General features: G+C 45.5%; 1 protein-coding gene across 3 annotated transcripts in view; it reads left to right on the forward strand.

Annotated features, from left to right (window-relative positions):
- Nucleotides 1-25,161, forward strand: part of GALNT12 (polypeptide N-acetylgalactosaminyltransferase 12) — a 34,539-nt gene extending 9,378 nt beyond the window's left edge. Inside the window, exons 2-10 of one of the 3 annotated variants that reach the window (XM_070794820.1) lie at nt 1,085-1,254; nt 6,288-6,477; nt 9,438-9,623; nt 10,824-10,941; nt 12,637-12,813; nt 14,872-15,003; nt 17,976-18,089; nt 19,906-20,052; nt 22,116-25,161. In XM_070794820.1, the coding sequence (XP_070650921.1) occupies nt 1,085-1,254; nt 6,288-6,477; nt 9,438-9,623; nt 10,824-10,941; nt 12,637-12,813; nt 14,872-15,003; nt 17,976-18,089; nt 19,906-20,052; nt 22,116-22,256 (1,375 nt within the window). In that variant the 3' untranslated portion in view covers nt 22,257-25,161. Of the gene's footprint in view, nt 1-1,084; nt 1,255-6,287; nt 6,478-9,437; nt 9,624-10,823; nt 10,942-12,636; nt 12,814-14,871; nt 15,004-17,975; nt 18,090-19,848; nt 20,053-22,115 lie in introns of those variants that run through there. The other 2 variants (XM_070794822.1, XM_070794821.1) reach the window with 2 other exon arrangements.
- The last annotated feature ends 403 nt before the right edge of the window (nt 25,162-25,564 follow it).

Genomic DNA, 25,564 nt, shown 5'->3' on the forward strand with positions numbered 1-25,564 from the left:
TAATTTCTAGTATACATCAAAATGATTTAGTTATTCTTTTCCATTTTGGTTTATTACAGGATATTGAATACAGTTCCCTGTGCTATATAGTAAGACCTTGTTGTTAATCTCCTTTGTTTATAGTAGTTTGTATTTGCTAATCCCAAACTCCGAATTTATTCCTCCCTCTCCTGCTTTCCCGTGGGGTAGCCATAAGTTTGTTTTCTCTGTCTGTGAGTCTGTTTGTGTTTTGTAAATATGTTCATTTGTGTCATATTTTAGATTCCACATATAAGTGATATTTGTGTTTCTCTGGTAATAGTACCTACCTTCTGAGACTATGGAGGCCATGAAATGATTTAATACACAGCTAGTGCTTAATTATGTCTGGATTTAGCATACCTCTGAGTAGTAGACAGGTTGCATAGAAAAGCTGCCATAGCCCACTAGAAGCATCAGAAAGAACTAATTGCTTGTACTACATGAAAAAAATGTATTTTTCTGAAACCTAAAGACTTTTTAAATCTTTAAAACAAAGAAAAGCTAACATTTAGTTCCACATGTGCACAGATCCAAAGAGAAATGGTGGCAATAATGACAGTGAGGTTTTCCAAATGAAATTTATTCAATTTAAAGAAAGGGTGAACATATTCAACAAAGACTTTAAAAATGGTCCACATCAAAAAGGCCTTTAAAAAAAAGAAATAAAGGATGCAGTCTGAGCAGAGGTCCAGCAGTGGGGTTGGAAAGGCGTGGACAGATGGGAGAGGTAGGTGTTAGGCGGGGAGAATTGACAGTACCCTCTCCTTTCTGAGTCTGCTGAGTTTGAATGTTGCATAAATCTGAAAATCGCTTTAAAGTTTAGAAACAGCATCCTGCAGGTCAAGCTCATTAGGTATCATTTTAGAACCTTTTAAAGAATCTGCTGGGATTCCTACTGGATCATGGGTGACTGGAAGATCCCAGCAGGTTATTTACCATTCCCCAGAGGGAGGCCCTGAGACCATGACCTGTGTTCCATTCACTCCAAACCCAGCACCAGCCTGGGCCTGGTATACAAGTCACCAGTAGGGTCTTAATTCCTGAAATTGTGTTGTATTTACAGGTGCAAAGAGAAGAAATATAATTACGATGAATTGCCCACAACATCTGTCGTCATAGCGTTTTATAATGAAGCCTGGTCAACTCTCCTTCGGACGGTTTACAGTGTCCTCGAGACATCCCCAGACACCCTGCTAGAAGAAGTTATCCTTGTAGATGACTACAGTGATCGAGGTGAGCCCCTGACTTGGGCCCTTGGAGGAGCCTGCCCTTTGGTGACTGTGCCTGCGAGGCGGGTGTGACATGGGTGCATAGAACAGGCCAGGGAAGATGGGCTTCCTGTGTCTCCCTGTGCCTGGCCCCTGCCCTCAGGGAGCTCAGAGCTGGGTAGGGGGATGCAGACATGATGGCAGAGTGCTCTACCACTCAGTGCTATAGGAGGCAGAGAGGGAGCACTCACCCACCTGGGTGCTCGGGAGCAGGTGGTTGACCATAGTCTTGAAGGCTGGGCAGTTTGTGGACTGCAAATGAGGAGGGAGGGCGTTTCAAGTGGAGGCCACAGGATATGGAAAGCCTTAGAGTTGCAGTGCTGTGTGGACTGTGTAGGATCTGCAAGTAGTTCAGGAAGGACAGAGAGCTGGCTGCTGCAGGCAGGAACAGGAAGAGGGTGCAGGACTTATACGCAAGCCTGAGGAGTTGGGGCTTTGTCCTGAGGGAGAGACCAAGGCAGAATTTCAAGCAAGAGACCTGTCTGCTCTTTGGGGAAACCCTCTGGACTGGAGTGTGGAGAATGGGGTACTGGGAAGCTCTGCAGGGAGATGAGGGGGCCATGGAGGTGACCAGGTTGGAGGGATGGGGAGGGCAGGCAGGTGGGAGGAGGATACTCAGGAGGCAACATCTACAGGCCTGGAGACTGGCTAAGCTGTGAGGTGGACACTCGGGCTTCTGGCCTGGGTCTCCGGGTAAGTGGTGGTGCCCTCCTTGAACTGGAAAAACCACAGGGCTTTGGCCTTGAAGATACTGACTTTGAGGTGAAATAGAAAAGGGGCAGTCCAGACAGAAGAACTGAAGCCAGGGCGAGACATTCCATTGAAAGGATGGTCGGTGTTCCTGCAGGCCTGACCGGTGACCTGGGATCCAGCAATTCGCATGCAGTCCGAGGCTGGCCCTTTATTATTCAGGAAGCTTTTTTTTGAGCATTTGCTGGGTGCTGGGGATTCCATGGGACACAAGATAAATCCCTGCCCTCATAAAACTCACATTCCAGAGCTGTGGGTTGAGATGGTCAGTAAACACATGAAGAACATAACACATGCATCACATAATACAACACTATATATATACATATATCACACGTACATCACATAATACAATATACAGCATACCATATTAGAACATGATACTATACTACAGCATGAGTAGAAAGTGCCCTGAAAGAATAATGGGAATAGGAGAACGCCTAGAGCGTGGGGACCAGGACTACTCTATCTGATGGAAATCAGGGAGGCCTCTTTAAAGCCAAAAGCTGCAAACTCCAGGGACAGTGAAGGACAGGGAAGCCTGGGGTGCTGCAGTTCATGGGGTTGCAAAGAGTCGAACACAACTGAATAACCACAACAGTATGAATAAGGAGGCAGCCCAGTGAAGGTCTGGGCAAGGGGGCCGGGCTGGGAGCAGCAGGTGCAGAAGCTAAAACAAGCAGCCATTCTCAGGGTCAGACCACCAGCCAGTGGAGGGTGACCTGGGGGCTGGGATTGTGGGGTGGATGGGGCCAGGTCAGGTGGGGCTTCGGAGGACAATAGAAGGAATTTAGCTTAAATAGGAGCCTGCAGGGAGCTGCCTGAGGGCTGTTGGGAGAGCTGTAAGGTTGCTAGGTCTTGGGGAGACTCTGTGCTGCCCTGTTGAGACAGGCTGACTGATGCTGGGGGTTGGGGAGCAGGGATGGGGGGTGAGGATAAAAGGAGGATATGTGTAGGGGCTGCTGTGGCCTTGCCCGGCTGGGGTTAGTGGTATCAGTTAAGCAGTAGTCAGATAAGCTTAAGTGAGGGGAAATGTCAGGGCCTTACCACAGGGAGAGCTGTGGGTGTGGTGCTGAGCCTGTTTCCGACCCAGTCACCAACCTCTGGGCACCCCCTTAAGGTAGAGCCGCTGCTTATCTGCCGCTTCAGGCCCTGAGGCTGGTCTGTCTGATCTCAGAGCCTGTGTATCTGTCCTGACTGGTAGGTGTGCTATTCTCACAGAAACACAAAATAACAGTGATTTCCATGAGATAAAAGTTGATTTCTCTCTCCTGTTGCAAATCTGGGATAATAGACTAAGGCGAGTGTGGCAGCTCCATGGTGTTAGGCCCGGCTCCTGCTGTCCTGAGTTTCCCCTTTCTCAAGGATGGCATGGCAGGCTGGTTCTTCACCTCCTGTTTACTCCTGTCAGTGGAAGGGTTTCCAGGGGACTGGGAGTCCACTTGGAAGTCACCCTTACATCCCATTGAGTAGAACAGGGTCACTTGGCAACAGCTGCTTGTGAGGGAGACTGGGAACATCATCTCTATGGGGAGAGTGAGTCAGGGGACAGCTGGCGTTCCCCCTGGCAGCACGCAAGCCAGGCTGGAGGCCGAGGTTTACTGTAGTCTACAAGGCACTGAGGTACGGGGTCTGCGGCTGTAGGTGAGCTTTACCATAACCTGTCACGACACCTTGGACAAGTCACTTGTCTTCTGATTCTTGGTTTCTCATCTGTAAATGAGTTTATCTACACTTAAATCAGGGCTTCCCGGATGGCACTAGTGGTAAAGAACCCGCCTGCCAGTACAGGAGACATAAGAGACTTAGGTTCGATTCCTAGGTCCAGAAGATTCTCTGGAGTAGGGCATGGCAACCCACTCCAGTATTCTTGCCTGGAGAATCTCATTGACAGAGGAGCCTGGTGGGCTACAGTCCACAGAGTTGCAAAGAGTTGGACACAACTGAAGTGACTTAGCATAGCACATTTAAATCAGAGATTTGTGGTGAGGAATGAATGAGATCACGTGTAGCACAGAACCTCATGTAGCAGCCAGCATATAGTAGGCATGTGTCTCCATTTTCTTTCCTCCCAGGGTTGTTTTAAATATGTCTATGTAGACCCTGGTTCTGGGTCACACCGCATAGCCTAGAATCCCAGCTCCAACACTTTACAGCTGTATAGCCTTGAGCATAGAGCTTAACCAGTTTCAACCTTGGCTCCCTGTCCTATAAAATGGTATAATAGTAGTTCTTACCTTGCAGGGTCATTGTGAGGATTAAATGAGGTGGTAGCTTGTTAGGACCTGGCACATTGCTGGCACTTGTTCAATGATAACTTCTGTTTTTAGGAAATATTTTAAAAACTGTAAAGTGCCTGAAACTTTCAGAAATGTATTCATTCAGAAGTAGACATCAGATTATTTCTTTTTATGGGATGAAGCCACTGCTCAACAGGCAGGAATATGGTATGAACCCCTTCAGTACAATTCAGTTCTCCTGTAAATGCAAGGTTCTGTGGGGCCAAGGTTCTCCGTCCCCATGGTGGTGACGTATAAACCAGGATTCTCCCCTCAGCCTGTACTGGAGGAAGAAGTCCCGCCCTGCGCTCTCCTCCCACACTTCCTGCACCCTCCTCACACCCTTCCTGCAGTGTCAGCCTGAGCCGATGAGAGTTGTCAGCACCTTCCAGGATGGGATAAGACAGTTCTGGCAGACAGAAGATTGATGCCGACCAAACCCATAATGAGTAGTGGAGAGCTGCACCAGCATTTTCCTGTGTGGTCACTGGGCCCTGCTACTAATTAGCTTTGCTTGGGAAGTTTCCTCCCTTATTCTTGCTATCCGCTTGTACGCAATTATATTTAGGGTTGAAAAATCAATCAATGAATGTTTGTTTTTGTTTTTTGTTTGAGTATCAAGAATATTTAGAGAAACATTTCACCAACAACAAAGCAACTTAGGACATTTTACAAACTTTTCCCCTTCACTGATGACTGAGGATGACTTTGAGACAAAACCCATGTATTAACCAATGTGGGGAGATGCTGTCCTTTTTATTTTGCTGAATGGTTCCCACCTGACCCACTGAGGGATGTGAATTGGAGCCTTTAGTTCCAGGGCCTGTGTGTGGAGTCAGGAGTCCCGGGGCCAGTTCTAGCTGTGTGCCCGTCCTTTCAGCTCATAAGAACTCATTTCCTCTTCTGCAAAATGGGGTAAGCATGTCCTCCTGACAAGTTTTGGATTTGTTTAATAAGGATGAGAGACTGTAGGAGAAAGCTCTGAAGGCAGTGTTAAGGCTGTGGACTCGAGCCTGAGTCCTTGGGTTCAAATCACAGCCCCTCTGCTCTCTTGTCTGGGACCTCGGCTCATCACTTAGCCTCTCTAGCCTCAATGTTCTCATCCATAAAATGGGTACAGTAGTAGTACTGTAGTAGTAGGGGCTTCCCAGGTGGCTCAGTGGTAAAGAATCCGCCTGCAGTGCAGGAGACACAGGAGACTCAGGTTCGATCCCTGGGTCAGGAAGATCCCCTAGAGGAGGAAATGGCAACCCACTCCAGCATTCTTGCCTGGAAAATCCAATGGACAGAGGAGCCTGGCAGGCTACAGTCCTTAGGGTCACAAAGTGTGGGATATGACTGAGTGACTGAACACACACACACACAGTAGTACTTACTTCATAGGATGAGTTATGTGAATCACTCGGACAGTAGTAATTAGCACACTAAGCCTTGTAATGTTGGCCACCATTATTATTATTACTGTGTCAACTGAATTGTGCTTCTGAGAAAATTTGGATTAATGTAATTATAAATAAAATCTGTGTTGACATAGTTCCATGTAAATTAAAATTTTATGATGTATTGTATATTAACATAAATTAACATTCATATAAGAATTTTTTGGAAAAATTGTGAATGGATGGTTCTTGTGCTTTTATTTAAATGTTTACAAGTCAGGGTACTTTTGGTGGGGAGGATAGCTTTATTGAGATAGATCCATATGCCACATTCACCCCTTACAAGAGTACAGATGTACCTACCTGTGTTTTGAGCAGGAGCCCTTCTTCAGTGGTTCTAGAATCCTCCACCCCTGCCTCCCAGCCTTCCGGGGGCTTCCAGGCTTGATTCCCAGCACAGTGAGGATATCCCTGGTGCAGAACAAAGGAGGCTCGTGTCTATTTAGTCTTCTTTTGGGGATAGGGAGGCCCTGGGAGGACGCGGCTGGGGATGTGTGGAGGTGACCCTCGTTGTCCTGCTTCCTCTGCAGAACACCTGAAGGAGCGCCTGGCCACCGAGCTGGCGGGGTTGCCCAAGGTCCGCCTGATCCGAGCCAACAAGAGGGAGGGCCTGGTGCGAGCACGGCTGCTAGGGGCCTCCGTGGCCAAGGGCGACGTGCTGACCTTTCTGGACTGCCACTGCGAGTGCCATGAGGGGTGGCTGGAGCCACTGCTGCAGAGGTGCGTCTGTGGGTGGCGGGGTCCCCGACAAACTGGCGCGGGAGGTAGGGGTGCTGGGCTCAGCGGCTCCTCGGCCAGAGCCTCTGCCCCTGGCGTGGAGGGGATATGTCCTCCCACGTGGAGAGGATGTCCTGGGGCTGTGGAGGCGGTTAAGTTAGTTAATATATAGCCAGCACTTAGAACATGCCAGTAGACAGGAGGCCCCAGATGAGTGTTTGCTTTTATTACTGTTTATTTTACACATTTATTGTAGAAAACTTAGTATGATCAACCAAGAAAAAAATAGTCACGTAGAATTGTACTCCTAGAGAATATGTTTTGATGTATTTCCTTCAAGCCAGTAACCATTACACCCAGTACCAACAATGCCTAGGGCCCACCTGTGAAACTTTAAGGGACCCCCCGAAAAATTGTGATAATTTCTTTTAAAATCAGAATGGAAAGTGAATATCACAATAATGAATATAGCCTGGGTCGTTTTTATACCTATAATATAGTCATAAAATATGGGCTTCCCTTGTAGCTCAGTTGGTAAAGAATCTACCTGCAATGCAGGAGACCTGGGTTCAATTCCTGGGTTGGGAAGATCCCCTGGAGAAGGAAATGGCAACCCACTCCAGTATCCTTGCCTGGAGAACCCCATGGACAGAGGAACTTGACAGGCTATAGTCCATGGGGTCGCAAGAGTCGGACGTGACTTGGCGACTAAACCACCACCACCATAGTCATAAAATATTATTTTTAATATCTAATTTTATGGAGTCATGGAAGCATAAATACAGCCACGTCTTCAACGCCATTTCTCCTGCTGTCCCACAGCCTCTTATGGCTCACGCTTGGCTGACTTTTGTTCTCTTCTCTTCCCTGTTTCCCTCCTTATCCTACTGATTCTGCATCAGGAGCTGGGCTGGCAAGCCCTGAGCTCCTCCAGGTGCAAGAGGAATGTCTAAGGAGGGGCAGGTTCTCTGCTTGGTCCCCACTGTGGGGAGTGGGTAGAGGGCTGGAAGATCAGAGTTTGTGCATTTGGGAAACTACTTTCCCCTGGCCCCCAGTGCTTGGTTGCCAAGGTCTGTCTGGAAGAGCTGAGGACCCCCTCGCCTTCCTTCCTGCATGAGACCAGGCTCTGCTCTGACACTTCTGCCATCCTGGACCTTTGATGCCTCATTCTCCTCCCTCAGCTCTAATGGGCTTCAGCAGCAGCAAGGACTCAGGGTTCCTCAGGCTAGTGCTAGAGTCTTGAGATCACTTAAAACATAGTGACAGCTGGGTGCTCCCTCTGCAATCTGGCCTAATGGGTTCACCCTTCCCTCCTGCCTGCACTTTGCCTACAGAGGGCCACCTCTAGTCCTATCTAAAATCATAGGTGGGGGTGCACGCTTTTCCCCTTCAGCTGATGCATAAATGCCATCTGGAATTCCAATCCACTCCAGTCCACCCTTTGGAGAGAGTGAGGTGGCATTCCACATAATCACATCCTTATTCCATACCTGGAGTCAGAGGGATTCTCCCCTGGTTACCCATTAGAAATAGCTGGGGAACTTTAAAAAGTCCTGGTCCTGTAGCAGACTATTTGGATCTGAATTTCTGAGGTGGTTCCTGGCCTTCTGGATGTTTCAAAAGCTCCCTGGGGAATTGGGTATGCCTCAGAGTTGAAACACTGGACTGTAGACTGTCCCTCAGGTGTGGTCTCAGCCAGGCACAGTAACCCCTTCCCTTTAGGGGCTTTTGAAAGTGGAAGATGTCCTTGGTTGTCACATTAACGAGGTTGTGCTCTTGGCATTATGAGCTGCTGTTGATATCTGGGGCAGAACCATTCTTTGCTGTGTAGGACTGGACTGTGGGATGTTTGGTATCCCTGGTCCCTGGCTCCCAAGATGCCAGGAAGCTCTACCCAGTAACCCCTGCAACTGGGCCAGCACATTCTCTAACTGTGATTTAGAATCCTTTACTCCAGTACTGGCTCCCTCCAGTTTTCCCTTTCTTGTAGAAATTAGGCTACCCCTGGTTCCAACCTGCTGGATGCAAGTCACAGTTTATGGTTTATGGGTTTATAGGCAGATTCTAGAGAACTGCCCCCAAAATATAATCCAGAGAAATCTAATGTTCACATATGGTCCAGTCTCAGTTCATGCTTCCTGGTGTGCTGTCAGATGCAAAGAAACACAGTCTGGAAGCCTGCTGAAAGATGGTTGGGCTTGTAAGAATGATTGTGGAGAGAATCACTGAAGCCTGTGCACAGGCTGATGGCTGCAACAAGAAATTATCACATTTTCCACTGTATGTAACATTTAATCATAAAGAAGATTAAAAGAAAAGTATAGCTGTAGTTCCAGGTTCTCTGCCAGCCTCTTACAAACATTCTGTTGGGGAGTCCACATTAACCCTCCAAGTATGTATTATTGTTTCAGAGGCATCAGGCTCTGAGTGGTTAGATGACAACACTAATGTCACACAGCAAATAAGGGGCAGGATTAAAATTTATTTGCTAGTTCCAAAGCAGACCCTTTAGTCTGGGTGCATCTCTGTTCATAAGAAAATAATTATTTCTTGACTTTAAGATGTTTCATTGTGATTACAGGAAGAAATCGCTTACAGTCTTGAGAAACTGAAAGTCTGCTTTCTGCTTTAAAAGTTAGCTTGGATTTTGACATTGTGAGTTTCATAGAAGGATTCAAGTTTAATCAGAATATCTTTAGATGGAATCAGACTATTGAAGCTATGGAACTTTACATACCAGGGCTAGAATCCTTGTACCTGCCCCTCCTCCACCCAGCACCCCCATGATGTTCACCTGCCGGGGCTGACCTGGCTGCAGACACCTGGAATAAAAGAAGCAGGCCTTTCCACACAGGCGTTCCTCCTTTTAGTGGAAGGCTGAGGAGACTCGATTCTCAGGCTTCCTGGTGGTCCTCCTCCTGCCCGTACATGGTAGAATGTCAGGGTGTTCTGACTGTTTCCAGGATCCATGAAAAGGAGTCAGCGGTGGTGTGCCCTGTGATTGATGTCATTGACTGGAACACCTTCGAGTACCTGGGGAATGCTGGGGAGCCCCAGATCGGCGGTTTTGACTGGCGGCTGGTGTTCACGTGGCACACGGTTCCCGAAAAGGAGAGGATCCGCATGCGGTCCCCCATCGATGTCATCAGGTTGGGGGCTACTTCTTTGAGTGCCTTACCGCATCTGGCCAACTTGTCAGTTAAGGCTCTCGGGAGGGATGGTTAGCCGTTGCCTCTGTTTTCATTTTCCAGAGTATTTGTTTATTTTTGATAAAAATCTTTGCTATATATGTGGATTTATATTGTTATATTTTAATAATTTTGTTAAGTATGTATAACATAAAATTTACCCTTTTAAGCATTTTTAAATGCACAATTCACTAGCGTCACACACATTCACAGTATTGTACAACCATCACCTCTATATATTTCCAGAACTTTTCCATCATCCAGTGTTGTTGTTTAGTCGCTAACTCATGTCTGATGCTTTGTGACCCCTAGACTATAGCCTGCAAGGCTACTTTGTCCATGGGATTTTCCCGGAAAGAATACTGGAGTGGGTTGCCATTTCCTTCTGTAGGGGAATCTTCCCAACCCAGGGGTTGAACCGGGTCTCCTGCTTGGCAGGTGGGTTCTTTACCACTGCACCACCTGGGAAGTCCTGTATGGAAACTCTGTACCCATGAAGCAGTACCTCACTTTCCTCCCCTCGCCCAACCCCTTTTAACTAACCATCTCTGGATTTCCCTATGTTATGTACCTCATATAAGTAGAATCACACAATATTTATCCTTTTGTGTCTTGTTTCTTTTCCTTAAGAATTTTCCTGAGCAGTGCCACCCAGCCTGGCTCCTGCCAGCCTCTCAGAACTCGGCCTCTCACTTCCCATCTCTCTCTGTTGTCTGTGCTCCTAGAAGTTCAGGGGTTTCACTCACCCTTAGGCCTGTGGTCATGCTCCTGTCTTCTCAGAGAACCAATCATTCCTCTTCTGGGCTAACTCCCCTTTGTTCTGCAGACCATGCCTCCTCCAAGAAACTCAGCCCTGCCTGCCTCCCTCCCTATCTCATGGCTTCTTCTGTATTTCCACAGGGTCCCAGGTTGACCTTAGTCACCCACAGAGTTCTGTGTTGCCTAGTGAGATGTCCATGAGCTTCCGCAGGGCAGGGGCTATGGGGCAAGGGCTGTGGGGAACATCCAGCTGCTGGCCCATCTTAGCTGCTGGCCTCTCTTAGGCAGAGAGCGTGAACTCGGGATGTGCTTATGTGAGTGAATGGACTCAAGGTTTGTGGTAGAAACCAACTGTGATGATTTTCTGCTGCTTACCTCAAATTATGATTCACATGCCTCTAGATCTCCAACGATGGCTGGTGGGCTGTTTGCTGTGAGTAAGAAATACTTTGAATACCTGGGGTCTTATGATATAGGAATGGAAGTTTGGGGTGGAGAAAACCTCGAATTCTCCTTTCGGGTAAGTACCCTAGTCTTCTGTTTCCACTCGCTCTTAACCTGTTTTTTGTCTCTCTCTGGGAATGATGGCTTTGGTAGGAGAGCCTGGTGGACTTTTCGTCTATATTGGCAGTTTATCCAATAATCCTGAAAGAATACAATGCCACACACATCCTATAAATACTCTTAAAATACACATTTAATAGATTTGGGGCTGCTAAAGTTCTTGGAAGTCACCTAGTTCTTTTACTTTACTGAGGGGAGGGATGGGGGGTGGAAGGGGAAGTGACTGGCCCAAGATTAAAGAGCGCGTGACAGACTCTGCACTTAAACACAGGCGCCTCCTGAGCCCATGTTTTGGAGCCTTAATTTGCTTGGCTTCTTGATAAAGTAGCCTCTTTATTTGGCACATGCGTGCTAAATCACTTCAGTTGTGTTCGACTCTTTGCGACCCCATGAACTGTAGCCCACCAGGCTCCTCTGTCCATGGGATTCTCCCAGCAAGAATACTGGAGTGGGTTGCCATTTCCTTCTCCGTTTATTGGGCACAGTGACTTTCAAACTTTGACATATATAAGATTTGTTAGGGAGACTTGTTAAAAAGGCAGATTCATAGGCATGGTCTCTGGAAAGTCAGATTTGATAGACTTACGGTAGGGACTGGGTGTCTGCATTTTGTAACAAGCCCATACATTGATTCTGCTGTGTGTGATACATAGATGCCCCTTTGGGAAAGCTTTAAGCATTCTGGTAGATTTCCTAGTTAACTGAATCTTGCATTTTAAGTATCAAAACCTTATGTCGATGTTTGTGCTTTTAAATGGAAAATTTTCAAATTGAGGAATATCTTATATGGTCTGCTGCTTTAAAAGAATTAATAAATAAGACTTTGGCCCTCCACTGAGGACTCACGCCTGCCCCCCATTATAAGCACTAGATGGCAACCCACTCCAGTACTCTTACCTGGACAGAGGAGCCTGGTAGGCTATAGTCCATGGGGTCACAAAGAGTTGGACACGACTGAGCGACTTCACTTTTACTTCTCACTTTCATGCATTGGAGAAGGAAATGGCAACCCAGTCCGGTGTTCTTGCCTGGAGAGTCCCAGGAACAGAGGAGTCTGGTGGGCTGTCGTCTATGAAGTCGCACAGAGTCGGACACAACTGATGTGACTTAGCAGTGGCAGCAGCTATCTTTGGTCATATGTCCGTGAAAAGGCTCCATATGGCTGTGTGCTGAGTTTTGGGGTGTGCTTTTAACAGTCTTTCTGCCTCTTCCCTAGGTGTCAGGCTGCTCTGCCTGCCTCTAGAAGCTCTTCCTTTCCCCCTTCCAAACCTCTCTTCTTACTTGCTGCTTTCCTATCTTCTATGGCTAGGAGACCAGGTAATCAGCATGTGCTTTACCTAATAAGTAAGTGAGTTCCCAGTGAGGTCCACTCTGGGTGCTCCTAGGCGTCAAGTGCATGAGCCTTCGTGCATGGATTTTGGGGTCTGGGTTCCGATGGCTTATTTGTCTTTGCGGCTGCTTTCTTGCTCTTTGACTGCATCCTGGTCCTGAATATTCTGGGGAAGTGGCCACCTGCCTCATGGAGGGTGAGGTCTTGGCAGTGTTCACCATGACCTCTGTGTGCCCAGCCTCCTTACTGTAGGCATTGTGGACCAGCAGCTCACTCCCTGCTCAACCCCATCACCCCGCCTCCTCCCCACTCTGTGCACAGATCTGGCAGTGCGGGGGGACCCTGGAGATACACCCGTGTTCGCACGTTGGCCACGTTTTCCCCAGGCAAGCTCCCTACTCCCGCAATAAGGCCCTGGCCAACAGTGTCCGCGCAGCTGAAGTGTGGATGGATGAATTTAAAGAGCTCTACTACCATCGCAATCCCCAGGCCCGCCTGGTGAGTCCCCCCTGTACACCCACACTCCTTCTGGCCACATCCAAACAAAAGCAGCTGATTCTGGCCTCCTACTGTGGTAGATCTGGTTCCAGAAATAGAGAGGAAATCGGGTGCTCACAACCCAAGAGGAAAACTGTATTCCTTCACTTATAATAAACAACAGACAGTTGATTCTCACTCCTTACCATAATTACGCTCCATACAGTCACCGAACCACAATCACTGAATTTGGAACTGACTACTTAGCCATTGATCACGGGGGAAATACAGGATTAGGTTACTGCAGACCTCTTGCAGGTAGACATTCTTATCAACTGATCAATACATAACTTGGTTTTATGTGTGCTTCTGTTTAAATAATCTATTTAACGTATATTGTTGATTTGTTGCACTGAGCTCACACCCAGGTGAATCTAATCCGACACACCTCTTTTCTCCCTCCAGCACATCACCACCTTCTTGCACTAGGAACACTGGACAGCACTAACCACTCTTGGGGGCCATTTTAAACAGTGAAGTCACCACCACAGTACAGAACAGTCTGAGAACCCTGGTGCTAAGTAGTAAACAGGACACTTGCTTTCAGGACGAGGGCTGAGCTATAACCTCAACTGGGAACACGTGCGTGCTGTGGGACCCTCATGTCTGAGAATGACCATGAAAGTGTGAAGACACCACAAGTATTGATTTTAGTGTTAAAAATAACATTTTATCAGAGAGCCCCACTGCCACTAACAGGCCACCCTCCACACACGCCAGGACAGGGCTCCCACTGACCTATCTTCACATAACTAAGGGTTCACGTGACAAGACAAGAAAGTTGGCTCCAAGGCCTCTTTCCCGGCCACTTGTAAATTTCTTCTTGTGAATCTTTACAGCAGTCCTTCAGAGTAACTTGGAGATTTTCATTTTGTAGATGAGAAAACTGAAGTTCAGAGAGAGTGATTTAAGGAACTTGCCCAAGGGCTCGTAGCAGATGTGGGAAGAACTGGGTCTACTCCAGTGGCACTCTCTCTGCTCTGCGGAGCCCTGTGGACACTCACCTTGACCTCCACTGTGGTCTTTCTCTGCCTCTGGGCTACAGGGTCACTGCTTACTCTGTCTTGCCCAAGGCTGCGGGTTAGAAATATCTGCTCTTCCCTGTCACCCAGTCTAAAACCCACAGATCAATCCCTCTTTCTGAGGGTTCCCAAAGAATAATATGTTAGAAAGAGGGGCACTCATGCACCTTTTGTCTGAATGCCCAGTGGCAGAGTGTTGAAATGGATATTTGGTTGAAGATGAGGTCACAATGACTCTCATTGAAAAATGAACTTCTGGAAAATAAGCAGAAACCTGAAATTTTATTCAGACTTTTTCCTTATTGTTGTCATTTTGTTAAATATTTTAACTTGTCAAATTTTAACCATTTAACGGCATAACACAGGGACAGTCCTATCTCTGCACTCAGCGTTGCTCTCATGGTGGTACATTTGCTGTGCTAAATAGATGCTCGCTTTATTTGATTATTCAAAAATTCGTAATCATTGGTTTTGTCCATAAAACAAGTATTTATCACTGTAGCATTTTGCTCTTACTATTGGAAGAATATATTTAGACTTGAATAGATTGGGCACATAAGAAAGTTTTCATTCATAATTGCCTCTAGAATACTTACCTTTGTTTGGAAGTGAGTGTCCAGGTATCAGTGGTAAAACTATCAGAACACTATGACATACGTGTGCTACTCACATGCCGCTGGTCTGTGACCACAGGGGGCCAGGGATGCCAGTGCAGCCCCTGGATTCAGCTCCTGACCCATCAGCAGGGGCTTTGTGTCCTTCCTTCCTGCACCTGGCCACACCTCCCTGCAGCAAGAGCACCTGGGGATGTCGTTGTTTGAGCAACAGTATCTCCTGCTGGGGTGCTGCCACTATGTCTGAGACTGTTTCTTATCTTCTCTGTCCTGTGCAGGCTCTGCACACAATAGGTGCTCAATAAAGGCTTACTGGGTGAATGAAAAGCTTTAGTAGGAAGCACTGTGGCTTGCAGGGGCTCACCGTTTTGTCCTTTTCTCAGGAGCCTTTTGGGGATGTGACAGAGAGGAGACAGCTCCGTGCAAGGCTTGGGTGTAAGGACTTCAAGTGGTTCTTGAATACCGTGTATCCAGAGCTGCACGTGCCCGAGGACAGGCCTGGCTTCTTTGGGATGGTGAGCGAGGTGGGCCTGTGCTGGGCAATGTGCTTCTGCCCTCCAGGAGTGACCTGGTCTCCTGAGTGACCAACCCTGCAAAAGAAACGCCCCTTTGCGGGGACAGCTGACTTCTCTCATAGCGCTCCCCCTTCTCATCCAGTGTCCTTCTTTCTCCCCTTGAGTGTCTGGGCCTCAGGTCCAGAACGTCAGCACTGGAAGCATCTCTCAGTTGGTGAGTACAGCCTCCTGTTTTACAGATGGAAACTGAGGATCAGTTGGTGTTTCCAAGTCTTTTTTTTAACTAAGTCCTTATCACATGACTTCAAATCTCAATAACTGGACCCGTTACTAATTCCCGACTCAGGGATCCACAAAAGCCATAGTAAGGAAGAGGAATCACTTCTGTTATTTCAGAAAACCTAGAAGAAATATTGGTGGGATGAGGTCAACTCAAGTGTCCAGCACCTTTGGCTTTTGCTTGGAACTCCACCAACTTAGGGAGGGCTCCTCTGCTCTGTGGTGTTCATCAGAAGAGCTGGTGTTCCATTCTGCAAGTTTTGATAATTGCAAAGCAGGGTATTTTCAGTTTTCATTATAAAAATGTTCAAACATGCAGAAATGCAGAGAGAGAGAGAGTGATATAATGAATTCTGTCCCTGAGATTCTGTGTTTACCGAGAAGATGTTGCCTCTTCTGCTTTCCCTTTCCTCTGCTCCACCCTCCCATTGACAGTGTGACCCTGAATAAAGTTAAAGATTCCTTTGCAGCTCTATTTATTTATAGAATATATTTCACTAAGAAGGTATAGTCAAACACACTATGCTCTAAAGTTATTCAAAATCATTCTTTAAGTCTATCACCAACTTGATAGAGTTAGCTTAATTAATCTAAGTTTTAATCATTAGGGGTTTCTCCCTTTTCTTCTTTAGTTTTTTTTTTCTTTCTTTCCAGATTCTTTTGAATCTGGGAACTCATCTGAGGTTGAGGTCCTTTGGTGGTCAAGAGTGCCAACTTGGCTTCATAACATTTGAGTTCTTCTAAACCTAAGATGCCCTGATTATTCACCTATCCTGTTCCCAGGTTCCTTCACAAAGTTAAGGGACCTCAAGAACATGGAGGTCTCTGTTTTATGAGCCAGTGGATTATGGATTCCTTCTTTCTATATGGCTGAGTCTTATTCCCAGAACGAAGCTAGACAAAGGTGGACAAAGGCCAGGGCCAGAGTGGGATTCAGAAGAAGCCAGTGAAGGGTTCTTTGAAAGTGAAAGTGTTAGTTAGTCAATTGTGTCCACTCTTTGCGACATCATGGACTGTAGCCCACTAGGCTCCTCTGTCCATGGGATTCTACAGGCAAGAATACTGGAGTGGGTTGCCATTTCCCTCTGTCCATGGGATTCTGCAGGCAAGAATACCAGAGTGGGTTGCCATTTCCCTCTCCAGGGGATCTTCCTGACTCAGGGATGGAACCTGGGTCTCCTGCATTGCAGGTGATTCTTTACCAACTGAGCCACCAGGGAAGGTTCCTTAAACTCTCCAGAAAGGGATTTGGAAGGTACTTGATGCTAGGAAAAATTGAAGGTGGGAGGAGAAGGGGATGACAGAGGACGAGATGTTTGGATGGCATCACTGACTCAATGGACATGAGTTTGAGTAAACTCCAGGAGTTGGTGATGGACAAGTAGGCCTGGCATGCTGCAGTCCATGAGGTCGCAAAGTGTCAGACACGACTGAGTGACTGAACTGAACTGAGTCTCTGGAGGCTCCTGGAAGGGAGTGGAAGCATGGAACCTTCCAGGGCTTTTTGCTTTTAGAATAATTAAAGGGATTTAGATCCAAAAGTACCTTAGAGATGACCTTAGATTAGAGAATATTGAGTGATAGAGAGAGCACGGGACTTGGATTCTGAGGTCCTGGATTCAAGACTCAGGTGTCTCCACTTATGTGTTGTATGACCTGTGTGCAAACCATCGGTTCTCTGTTATACTGTCCTTGTAGTCTACAGTGGTGGACTTCTGATCTGAGAAGTGCCAGGTCTCTTAACTGGGGTGTCCTTTGAAGATAATGTAATATCAGGAACTCCTTGGTACACAGGGCTTCCCAGGTGGTTTTAGTGGTAAAGAAACCACCTGCCAGTGCAGGAGATCCAGGAAATGCAGTTCGATCCCTGGGTCGGGAAGTAGGAAATGGCAACCCACTCCGGTATTCTTGCCTGTAAAATTCCATGGGCAGAGGAGACTGGTGGGCCCAGTCCTTAGGGTCACAAGAGTCAGACAGGACTGAGCACACACTTGGTGCATATGTGAGGTGACGACCCAGCTATTGAACTAGTAAAGCAATAAGCCTGCACTAATGAGACATGAAGCAGTGTGAGCTCTCAGGCCATGAAGAGTTCATCTCTCTGCTCCTCAAATTTATCTTCCCAAAATGTGTATGAATCATATGATATCACTGAGATATGGAATCTAAAAAAAATGATATAAATGAACCTATTTACAAAACAGAAATAGAGTCACAGATGTAGAAAACAAACTTACGGTTACAAGTAGGGAGAGCAGGGGAAAGGATAAATTGGGAGATTGGGATTGGCATATACATACAATTGTATATATAAAATAGATAACTAATAAGAACCTACTATATAGCACAGGGAACTCTTCTCAGTCCTCTGCAATGACCTATAAGGGAATAGAAACTAAGAAAGACTGAATATATGTATGACTGATTCACTGTGCTGTGCAGCAGAAACTAACACAACAGTGTAAATTAACTATACTCCAGTGAAAGTTAATTTTAAAAAATGGGGGTTACGATTCCTGCCTATGGTATAGAATGGGAAAGACGTTTAAGACTAGAAATGGAAGGGGCTTTTAGCTCTGAGACCGGTTCTTCGGGCAGCCACTCCTCTCGCTCCATTTACCTGCCTTCACAGCCCTGGGTGGAACCTGTTGTGTATAAACCTGGACCAAATGCCACCTTTATGTTTTGCTTAGCTCCAGAACAAAGGACTGAGAGATTACTGCTTTGACTACAATCCTCCCAATGAGCACGAGATCACAGGACACCAGGTCATTCTGTACCGCTGTCACGGGATGGGTCAGAACCAGGTAGGGGCTGCTGCTTTAACAGCTTGACCTTCCCAGGCTGAAGGACAGTGGACAGTGGGAGGCCCTGTGCTCAAGGGATCATCGGTGTGGGCCTTTAAAGAGGGAGATGAGGGGAAGTCTGTGTGTTTTTAAAACATTAAATATGTGATTTCTTGTTATAAAGGTAATATGTACTCGTAATAGAGCATTTAGGAAATATAAAAAGTAGAAGCAAGTAGTAAATGACAAGACCCAGAATGACCACCATTATAATTAGGATATATTTACTTCCCATCTTTTTTAATGCATAACCTTGGGATTATGTATTTTAAATGGTTGTTGTAATATCTGCATGTTTTATAGTCTGTCGTGTCCATTACTTAATCATACTTTTCATGTGTTGTTAGACATCCTTTGAGAACATCATCCATAACAGCTTCTTGCTAGTCCTTTGTGTGACTGTATTAATTACTGTTGAGGTAACCAATTCCTTCCTCCCTGTTTTTGTAATTATAAATAACCCTGCTGCTAACATCTTTGGTCAGAAAGAAAAAATGAAGGAAAGCAGATCTGCATTTCAGATGACTTATTCAGAATTAAATCTTATATGGAATTATAGGATTTGATATGTAGTGCCACATTGCAAAGCAATTTTTAGGGCAGTTTTCTCAGTCAGGGCCCAGGTGGATATGTCTGGGTTAAATGCTGAACTGCAGCTGGGCAGGGGAGCAAGACCTGGAAGGTCTGAGTACTGGAGTAGGACCCTGGACTGAGAAGCAGGCACACTGCCAGGGCGGGGCCAGGGGGGATGCAGGAGAGAACAAAGCGTTGGTTCTAGACGTTCAAAGACTGCTGTCCTAAGTAAAGTGTGAGATACCGGAGACGAAGGGTGGGCTTTCAGATTTTCCTCTAACCTGGAGTCACTCTGATTCTGTTTGAATATTAGGCCCCATTATGGTCAACAGTAAACTTTCATAATTCAGACCCTACAGCCTTAAATTTTTCAGGTTCTTCAACCCCTTTTAGAACAGCACTCCTCAAAGGTGGTACCATCAGCATCACCTGAGAGCTTAGAAATGCAGATTCCCAGACCCACCCCATCCCTCCCCAACCCACCTCTAGTCTTGACTGGTTTTCAAGGGAGATTCGTTTCAGAAGCACTACTCCATGTGCCTTGGGAACCTGACACCTGTGTCAGAATCTCCTGGAAGCAAGGGGGTGGAGCGGGGCAGATGGGCAGCTGCCTGTCTTGTTAGAAGTGTGAAAGTGCAGCTTCTTCGGCCCCATCTCAGACGGAGGGAACCCTCATTTCCTCTTTGGGACCAGGAGCCTGAATCGGCATTTTCCCTAGGCACCTAGGGTAAGAAAACCATTGCTCTGAAGAGCAAGTCCTCCCATTAGCCGTCCTTTGTCTGCTGTGTACAGCACTTTGTGGTCTCCAAGGCATGGTTGCATCCATTTCATTTCGGGGGAAGGAGGAGGAAAGGACTGAAGAAAAGGAGGGGAAGTGGCTGGTCAAGTGCACAGAAAGCCCTCAAGGGCTGGAACCAGTCTATATTCTTTCCTGCCATTTTGCACGAGCCTGGGGTTAGGCACAGCAGGTGCGGGGTGACCCGGGCCATCCCCCACCTCATGCTCTTGCAAACGAGAAGGGCCCCTCCATTCACATTGGCTACACACCTCTCCAGAGGTGTACAGGCTGCTCCGGGGACACAGGCTGGTGTGAGGACCCCAGCACCCATGCCCCGGTAACCCCAGGTTCTCCTTCCTCTCTCTAAAGATTGCCCTCTTTGCACATCAGAGGCTGACTGGTGCATGTTGGCTACTCCATTTCTAGTTTTTCGAATACACATCCCAGAATGAAATACGCTACAACACCCACCAGCCAGAAGGCTGCGTGGCAGTGGTGGAAGGAACAGACGTCCTCATCATGCATCTGTGTGAGAACACCACCCCAGAGGACCAGAAGTTCATCCTTCAGGAGGTAGGCGACCCATCTCACGCCTTCCTTCTGTGGCGCCCCATCCCATGGACTGCAGAGGGGGTTGTGGAGGTAAAGTGAGTCCCTAGTAAGTCTCAGGGATGCGGCCCCTACAGGAGGCCAGGCACTTCACAGTGAACCCGAGGGGTCCCATGGCATCCAGCACCAGTAGCAATTCCCTTCTTTGCTCCCTGTCCGCTCCCTGTCAGTTTTCCTGTCCCCCTTCCACCTTGAGCTGTGGCTGACTGGAATAGGAAGGGGCGCTGTCCCCAGCGCAGTTGGAGATTACTTGGGGTTCAGGGGTTCATATGAATGAAACAGGCCATCAAGTGTAAGGACATGAGATTAGACCCAAGTTTAAGCCACTCCTGTTGTCTAAGGCTCATCTTTCCCAGCTCTAAAGTGGGGATAATAATCGAAGCCTTATCTACCTCTAGTGAAGAATAGATGTGCAGCCAGAAAGAGTCCTTGGAAGCTGTAAAGCTCTACGTTGTTAACTTGTGGTGCAATAACCAAGAAAACCTCTCTGATGGAGTTGGTTCTCCGTCAGAAGAGTCACTGCTGACTTGGAACTGGGTGTCATTTCAAGTCTGAGAGGCACTGCCTCTTGCACATTTGTAAGAAGCTCACGGTGGGACTCATCCATCAGTCATATCTAGTGACTCACTAAAAAGCACTTGAGGACATAAATCTGAAGAAAATAATTCAAAAGAGAGAATTAGGTCACTTTTATCTCCATGAAGAGCTTTCATTCCCAGCCTGGCCCCAGGGATGGAAAGATCCATCTGTACTACTTATAAATGAATTAATTCTAAGTATAATTAGAAGTCAGAATATATTTTATTGTAGAAAGTGTTAAGATCAGCAATGAAATTCTCAGGTTTCCTGGAAAAGCCAGGCACTGTAGTGCTATGTGATACAAAAAATAATAGGGAAAATATTTCTGTAAACCCCAAAAGTTTTGCCCTTCCCTTCTTTCTTCCAATGGGAAGCCATTGTAAGACCTCAAAGAAGAGTAATGCAAGGTAGAAATCACAAAATTGGTTTGAAATGCCATTAAAATTTTATCTTAAAAATCTTAAATTTCAGTGAACATTTAAGCAAGTTTCTTTAGAGGGGTGTCAGGAAGGATGCTTTATTTGTTTACTTTCACATTATTCTGAAGGCAACTTGTGAACACTTTTAAGGGCTTTCCAGATTAATATTGAGCTTACAACAGAGAGAGATAGAGGGAAAGATTAACTCCAGAAACTGGGGAGAGACTTGGAAAGTGAGCTCAGCAACAGTTGGGGAAAAGAAGAGATGGAGAGGACTTAGAGAGGGCCATTGTCCTTTGGGGTTTGGACATTGGCATCGTTTGCGGGCCCTGTTTCCTCTCTGGTGACCTGTTTCCTCACCCAGCTGGTCTGTGGCTGAGCTGGGACTAAAGCCAAGTTCCCTCATTCTCCACTTAAATACAGGAGAAAGAGGCCTCCAGAGACCTAAGAGAAGTGGAAGAGATTAATAAAGGACCTTTGGACCTGGTTACTCTGAAGGAAAAGAACATCAGTAGGGGTGAGATAGGGTCCTGATCCAGGTGGCACAGCGATAAAGAATCCACCTGTCAATTCAGGAGATGCAAGAGACACAGATTCAGTCTCTGGGTTGGGAAGATCCCCTGGAGTAGGAGATGGCAACGCACTCCAGTATTTTGGCCTGGGAAATCCCCTAGACAGAGGAGCCTGGTGGGCTACAGTCCACAGGGTCGCAAAGAATTAAGAGGGGAGATATAGGGTCTGACTGATCCCAGAACAGCCAGCAGGTGGCACTATCGGCCCTGATGGTAGAGTCGAGGACCCCCTGAAGAGCTCCCAGGACAGGCAAGCGTGACACAAGCCTCCACGCACCTCTCCTGTATGCACAGACGGTCGTGGGCTGCCTTCATACCTGCAGACACTTACTGCTCAATGAGTATTCCTGAAATGATAAAAATCACCCTGAGCACTTAACACATTTTAAGGAAAAGGTACTTTCTCAGGAATTGCTTGTAATTCTCTTGAACGCACAATGTCTATTATCTTTTGTAGGATGGTTCTCTATTTCATGTACCGTCCAAGAAATGTGTTCAGGCTGAGAGGAAGGACTTGAGTGACAGTTTCGTACCACTCTTACGAGACTGTACCAACTCGGATCATCAGAAATGGTTCTTCAGGGAACACATTGTGTGAAGTGTCACCGTACGACGGAGCCCGTCAGTGGATGGGGGAAGCCCTGGACTGTATTTAACAGACACTTAGCTAAGCACAGAGACAGACCCACCAAACACTTGGCTGCTCTTCTTTTTATAAGGAAATCATTTTGTGATTTGTGAAAGGAATGTTGTCTTTAGTAAAAATGTGAATAACAATTCGTATTGATTTTGAAAACAAAATTGTTCCCAAATACCCTGTTTTCAAAGGGTAGTCACAAAATGTTAACTCTTGGTATTTAAAGAATTAAAAACTTTAACTATTTTTCTATCAGGATGTATTTTCTACTGTCATGTCTTTTTATTCCCCATAGCAAAAAGGTAAATATTTTATTTTCATATTTGAAAGGATCCCCAGATATGAAGACGTCTGCTTGGAGAATAGACTCATGTAATGGAGTTTGCATAAACTGACAATACCTTAAACTTTGGGTTAGATTTTTCTCAGTATAGGTGTGTGGACACTGGGAACATATTGATTCCTTCAGGTCCTGGAGATAATCTACATTTATTTAACTAAGAATGCTCCTTGGTTATGTGTTGCTGCCATAGTCAAAACTGCTGTTAAAGTTTATGTTAGCCAAAGAGGACTAACCAAAGCTGAAATTTCAAGGGAACAGTTTGACATAGGGGGCTAATACAATCTTCTACCCCACAGAGTGGGCTTCTGACAATGCCTAACTGCTGTATGGATGGCTCCTTTTAGCAGCCACCAGGATGACTTTAAAACATGTTTATATCATTTTTAATTTTTATCACACATTAGTGTCAGGGAGAAATTTAATGCTCTTGGTGAAATTCAGTTTTCAAATTTGTTCATTATTAATAATTGGTCATTGAAATCCATATTGGATTTTGTGCTGCAGCAACTGTTACAGTTTCTCTTCATAATTATGATTTGTGAACAGTTCCAGATCTATTGATATTCTGAGATCTTGTCATCCTGATGAAGTCAAGAGGAGTGATTTTTTTTTTTTTTAAAAAGCAAGAGCATTGCTAATCTTTGGTTTTGCAGTCTGGCAGATGTGAGAGATGAAGACACATGTCTTCAACTGATGAAAAAGCATCAACTTTCAACTTTTGTCTCAGGCTCTTTTCTACATGTTTCCCTCCGAGAGATCCAGTTTAACAGTTAACCAGGAACAAATCCCAGTTGACCTGGCTTGGAGCAATCTGATGCCTCTTAAACCCCTCTGAACTTCACTTCATCTGTGAAATGAGAAGAATGAAAGCAAGCTCGTGGAGTAGTTGCAAGGACTAAATAGCATAGAACAGGGTAGGACTTAGCTTAGTCCCTGGCATGCAGTACGAGTTCATTACATTTTCACTTTCACAAATGCACTTTATAAAATGTGAAGCACAATAAATATCAATAGGCATTTATCAAAAAATAAGTATTAAATAATTCAGTTATTTTATCTTTACAGGATTAAATATAGCAGGCAGGAATACAGTATGAACTCCTTCCAGCACAGCTCAGTTCTCCTGTAAATGTAATATGCAATGGAACCAAAGCTTCCCTCCTGCATTGGGGTAACTTACAAAACAGGGGAGATGCCCTCTCAGCCTGTAATGGAGGTGAGAAGTCTTGCCCTGCACCCTCTCCCCCGCTTCCTGCAGTGTCAGTCCGAGCTCTGCTGAAGGGGCGTCAGCCCCTCCCAAGGTATAGGAAGACAGTTCAGGCAGACAGAAGGTGAATGCCAGTCAAACTTATCATGAGTGCTGGGAGGCTACACAAGTATTTTTGTGTGTGTTCACTGGGCACTGATGGTAATTAGCTTTGCTTGAAAGTCATCCCTCTTACTCTTGCCAGCAGCTTCTACTTGGTAATTTTTAGGGTGGAAGAACTAATGAAAATATTCAGGGTGTCAAGAAAACTACTTTCACAGACTGGAAGACAGTTTTCAATATTTTTAGGATAGTTGCCTTGTCTAATGGATGAGGAGTCAGCTTGGGCAGGTCTCCGCCTGCCCCACTGGAAGGTGTGGCTTGGCCTCTGGTCCTGGTGTGTGCAGTCAGGATTCTGGGGGCAGCCGCAGTGGGGTAGGTGGTTTCACCTGCCAGCGCTCGTTTCCTCATTTGCATAATAGGGAGAGCAATGTCCTCTGTTAAGTTCTCAGTTATATTTTTAAGTTACATTTTTAGTGGTTGCCCTAAGGGATTACATTATGCTTCCTGGATTTATTGCAGTCTTCTTCACTCTTAATATTGTGTTAATTCCCATAAAACTTAGCAAATTTGTAGCAGTATAGCTCCTATTTCCTCCCTTGTGCTATTATGGACATATATGTTATAAACTCAGTAACAGAGTGGTTTGCCTATTGTTTTAGTAAGGCATAAAAAGAAAAAATATATATGTACAAAATACACAGTCTTTTATGTTTACCCACATAATGTGCCATACTCCATGCTCTTCATTTTTTCCTATAAATCTGAGTAACCTTCTGGTATAATTTTCTTTCACTATAAGGCCTCTCTTTGGTATTTCATCTAGGATAGATATGTTAGCAATAAATTCTGTGTTTTTGTTTATTTGGGAATGATTTTAATCAGAATAAAATAGTTTGAAATAAATAAAATAAATAAAATAGTTGAAAGATAGTTTACTTGGATATAGAATGCTAGCCGACAGGTTTTTTTCTTTCAGCACTATGAATCTGGGATTACACCACTATAATGTCACCACTGTTTTGGATGAGAGATCATCCATTAATCATTTATGTGATGAGTGATTTTTCTCTTGCTGCTTTTAAGATTTTCTCTTTGTCTTTCAGCAGTTTAAGATATTTCTAAATGTGGTTTGTATTTATTGTACTTAGAGTTCGTTGAGCTTGGAACGTAATTTAATGTTTTGAAAAATAAATTTGGGAAGTTTTTAGCCATTATTTCTTCAAACATTTTTTCTGCCCGTCTGTTCTTCAAATTGGGTAATTTCTGTCTTTAAATTCATTGATTTCTTCTGCCAACTCAAAACTGCTCTTGAGCTTATGTAGTTATTTTATTTCAATTATTTTTCAAATCTGAATATCCATTTGGTTCTTTTTGGTAGTGTCTGTTACTGTGCTGAGATTTCCTAAATATTGACTTATTGTCAGCATGTTTTCCTTTAGTTCTTTGATTTTAGTTTTTTTAATTATTTGAATATACTTTTAATAGTTGCTTTGACGCCTTTGTAACTTAGCAACTTAAAACATTAAATGTGTTACCGTACAGTTTTAACAATTCATGTTGTCCCCAATAATTCACATCCCTTCTACATGCAAAATACATTCATTCCCTCCCAAGATT

This window comes from Bos indicus, chromosome 8 (assembly GCF_029378745.1).
Source record: "Bos indicus isolate NIAB-ARS_2022 breed Sahiwal x Tharparkar chromosome 8, NIAB-ARS_B.indTharparkar_mat_pri_1.0, whole genome shotgun sequence".
NCBI lineage: Eukaryota > Metazoa > Chordata > Mammalia > Artiodactyla > Bovidae > Bos > Bos indicus.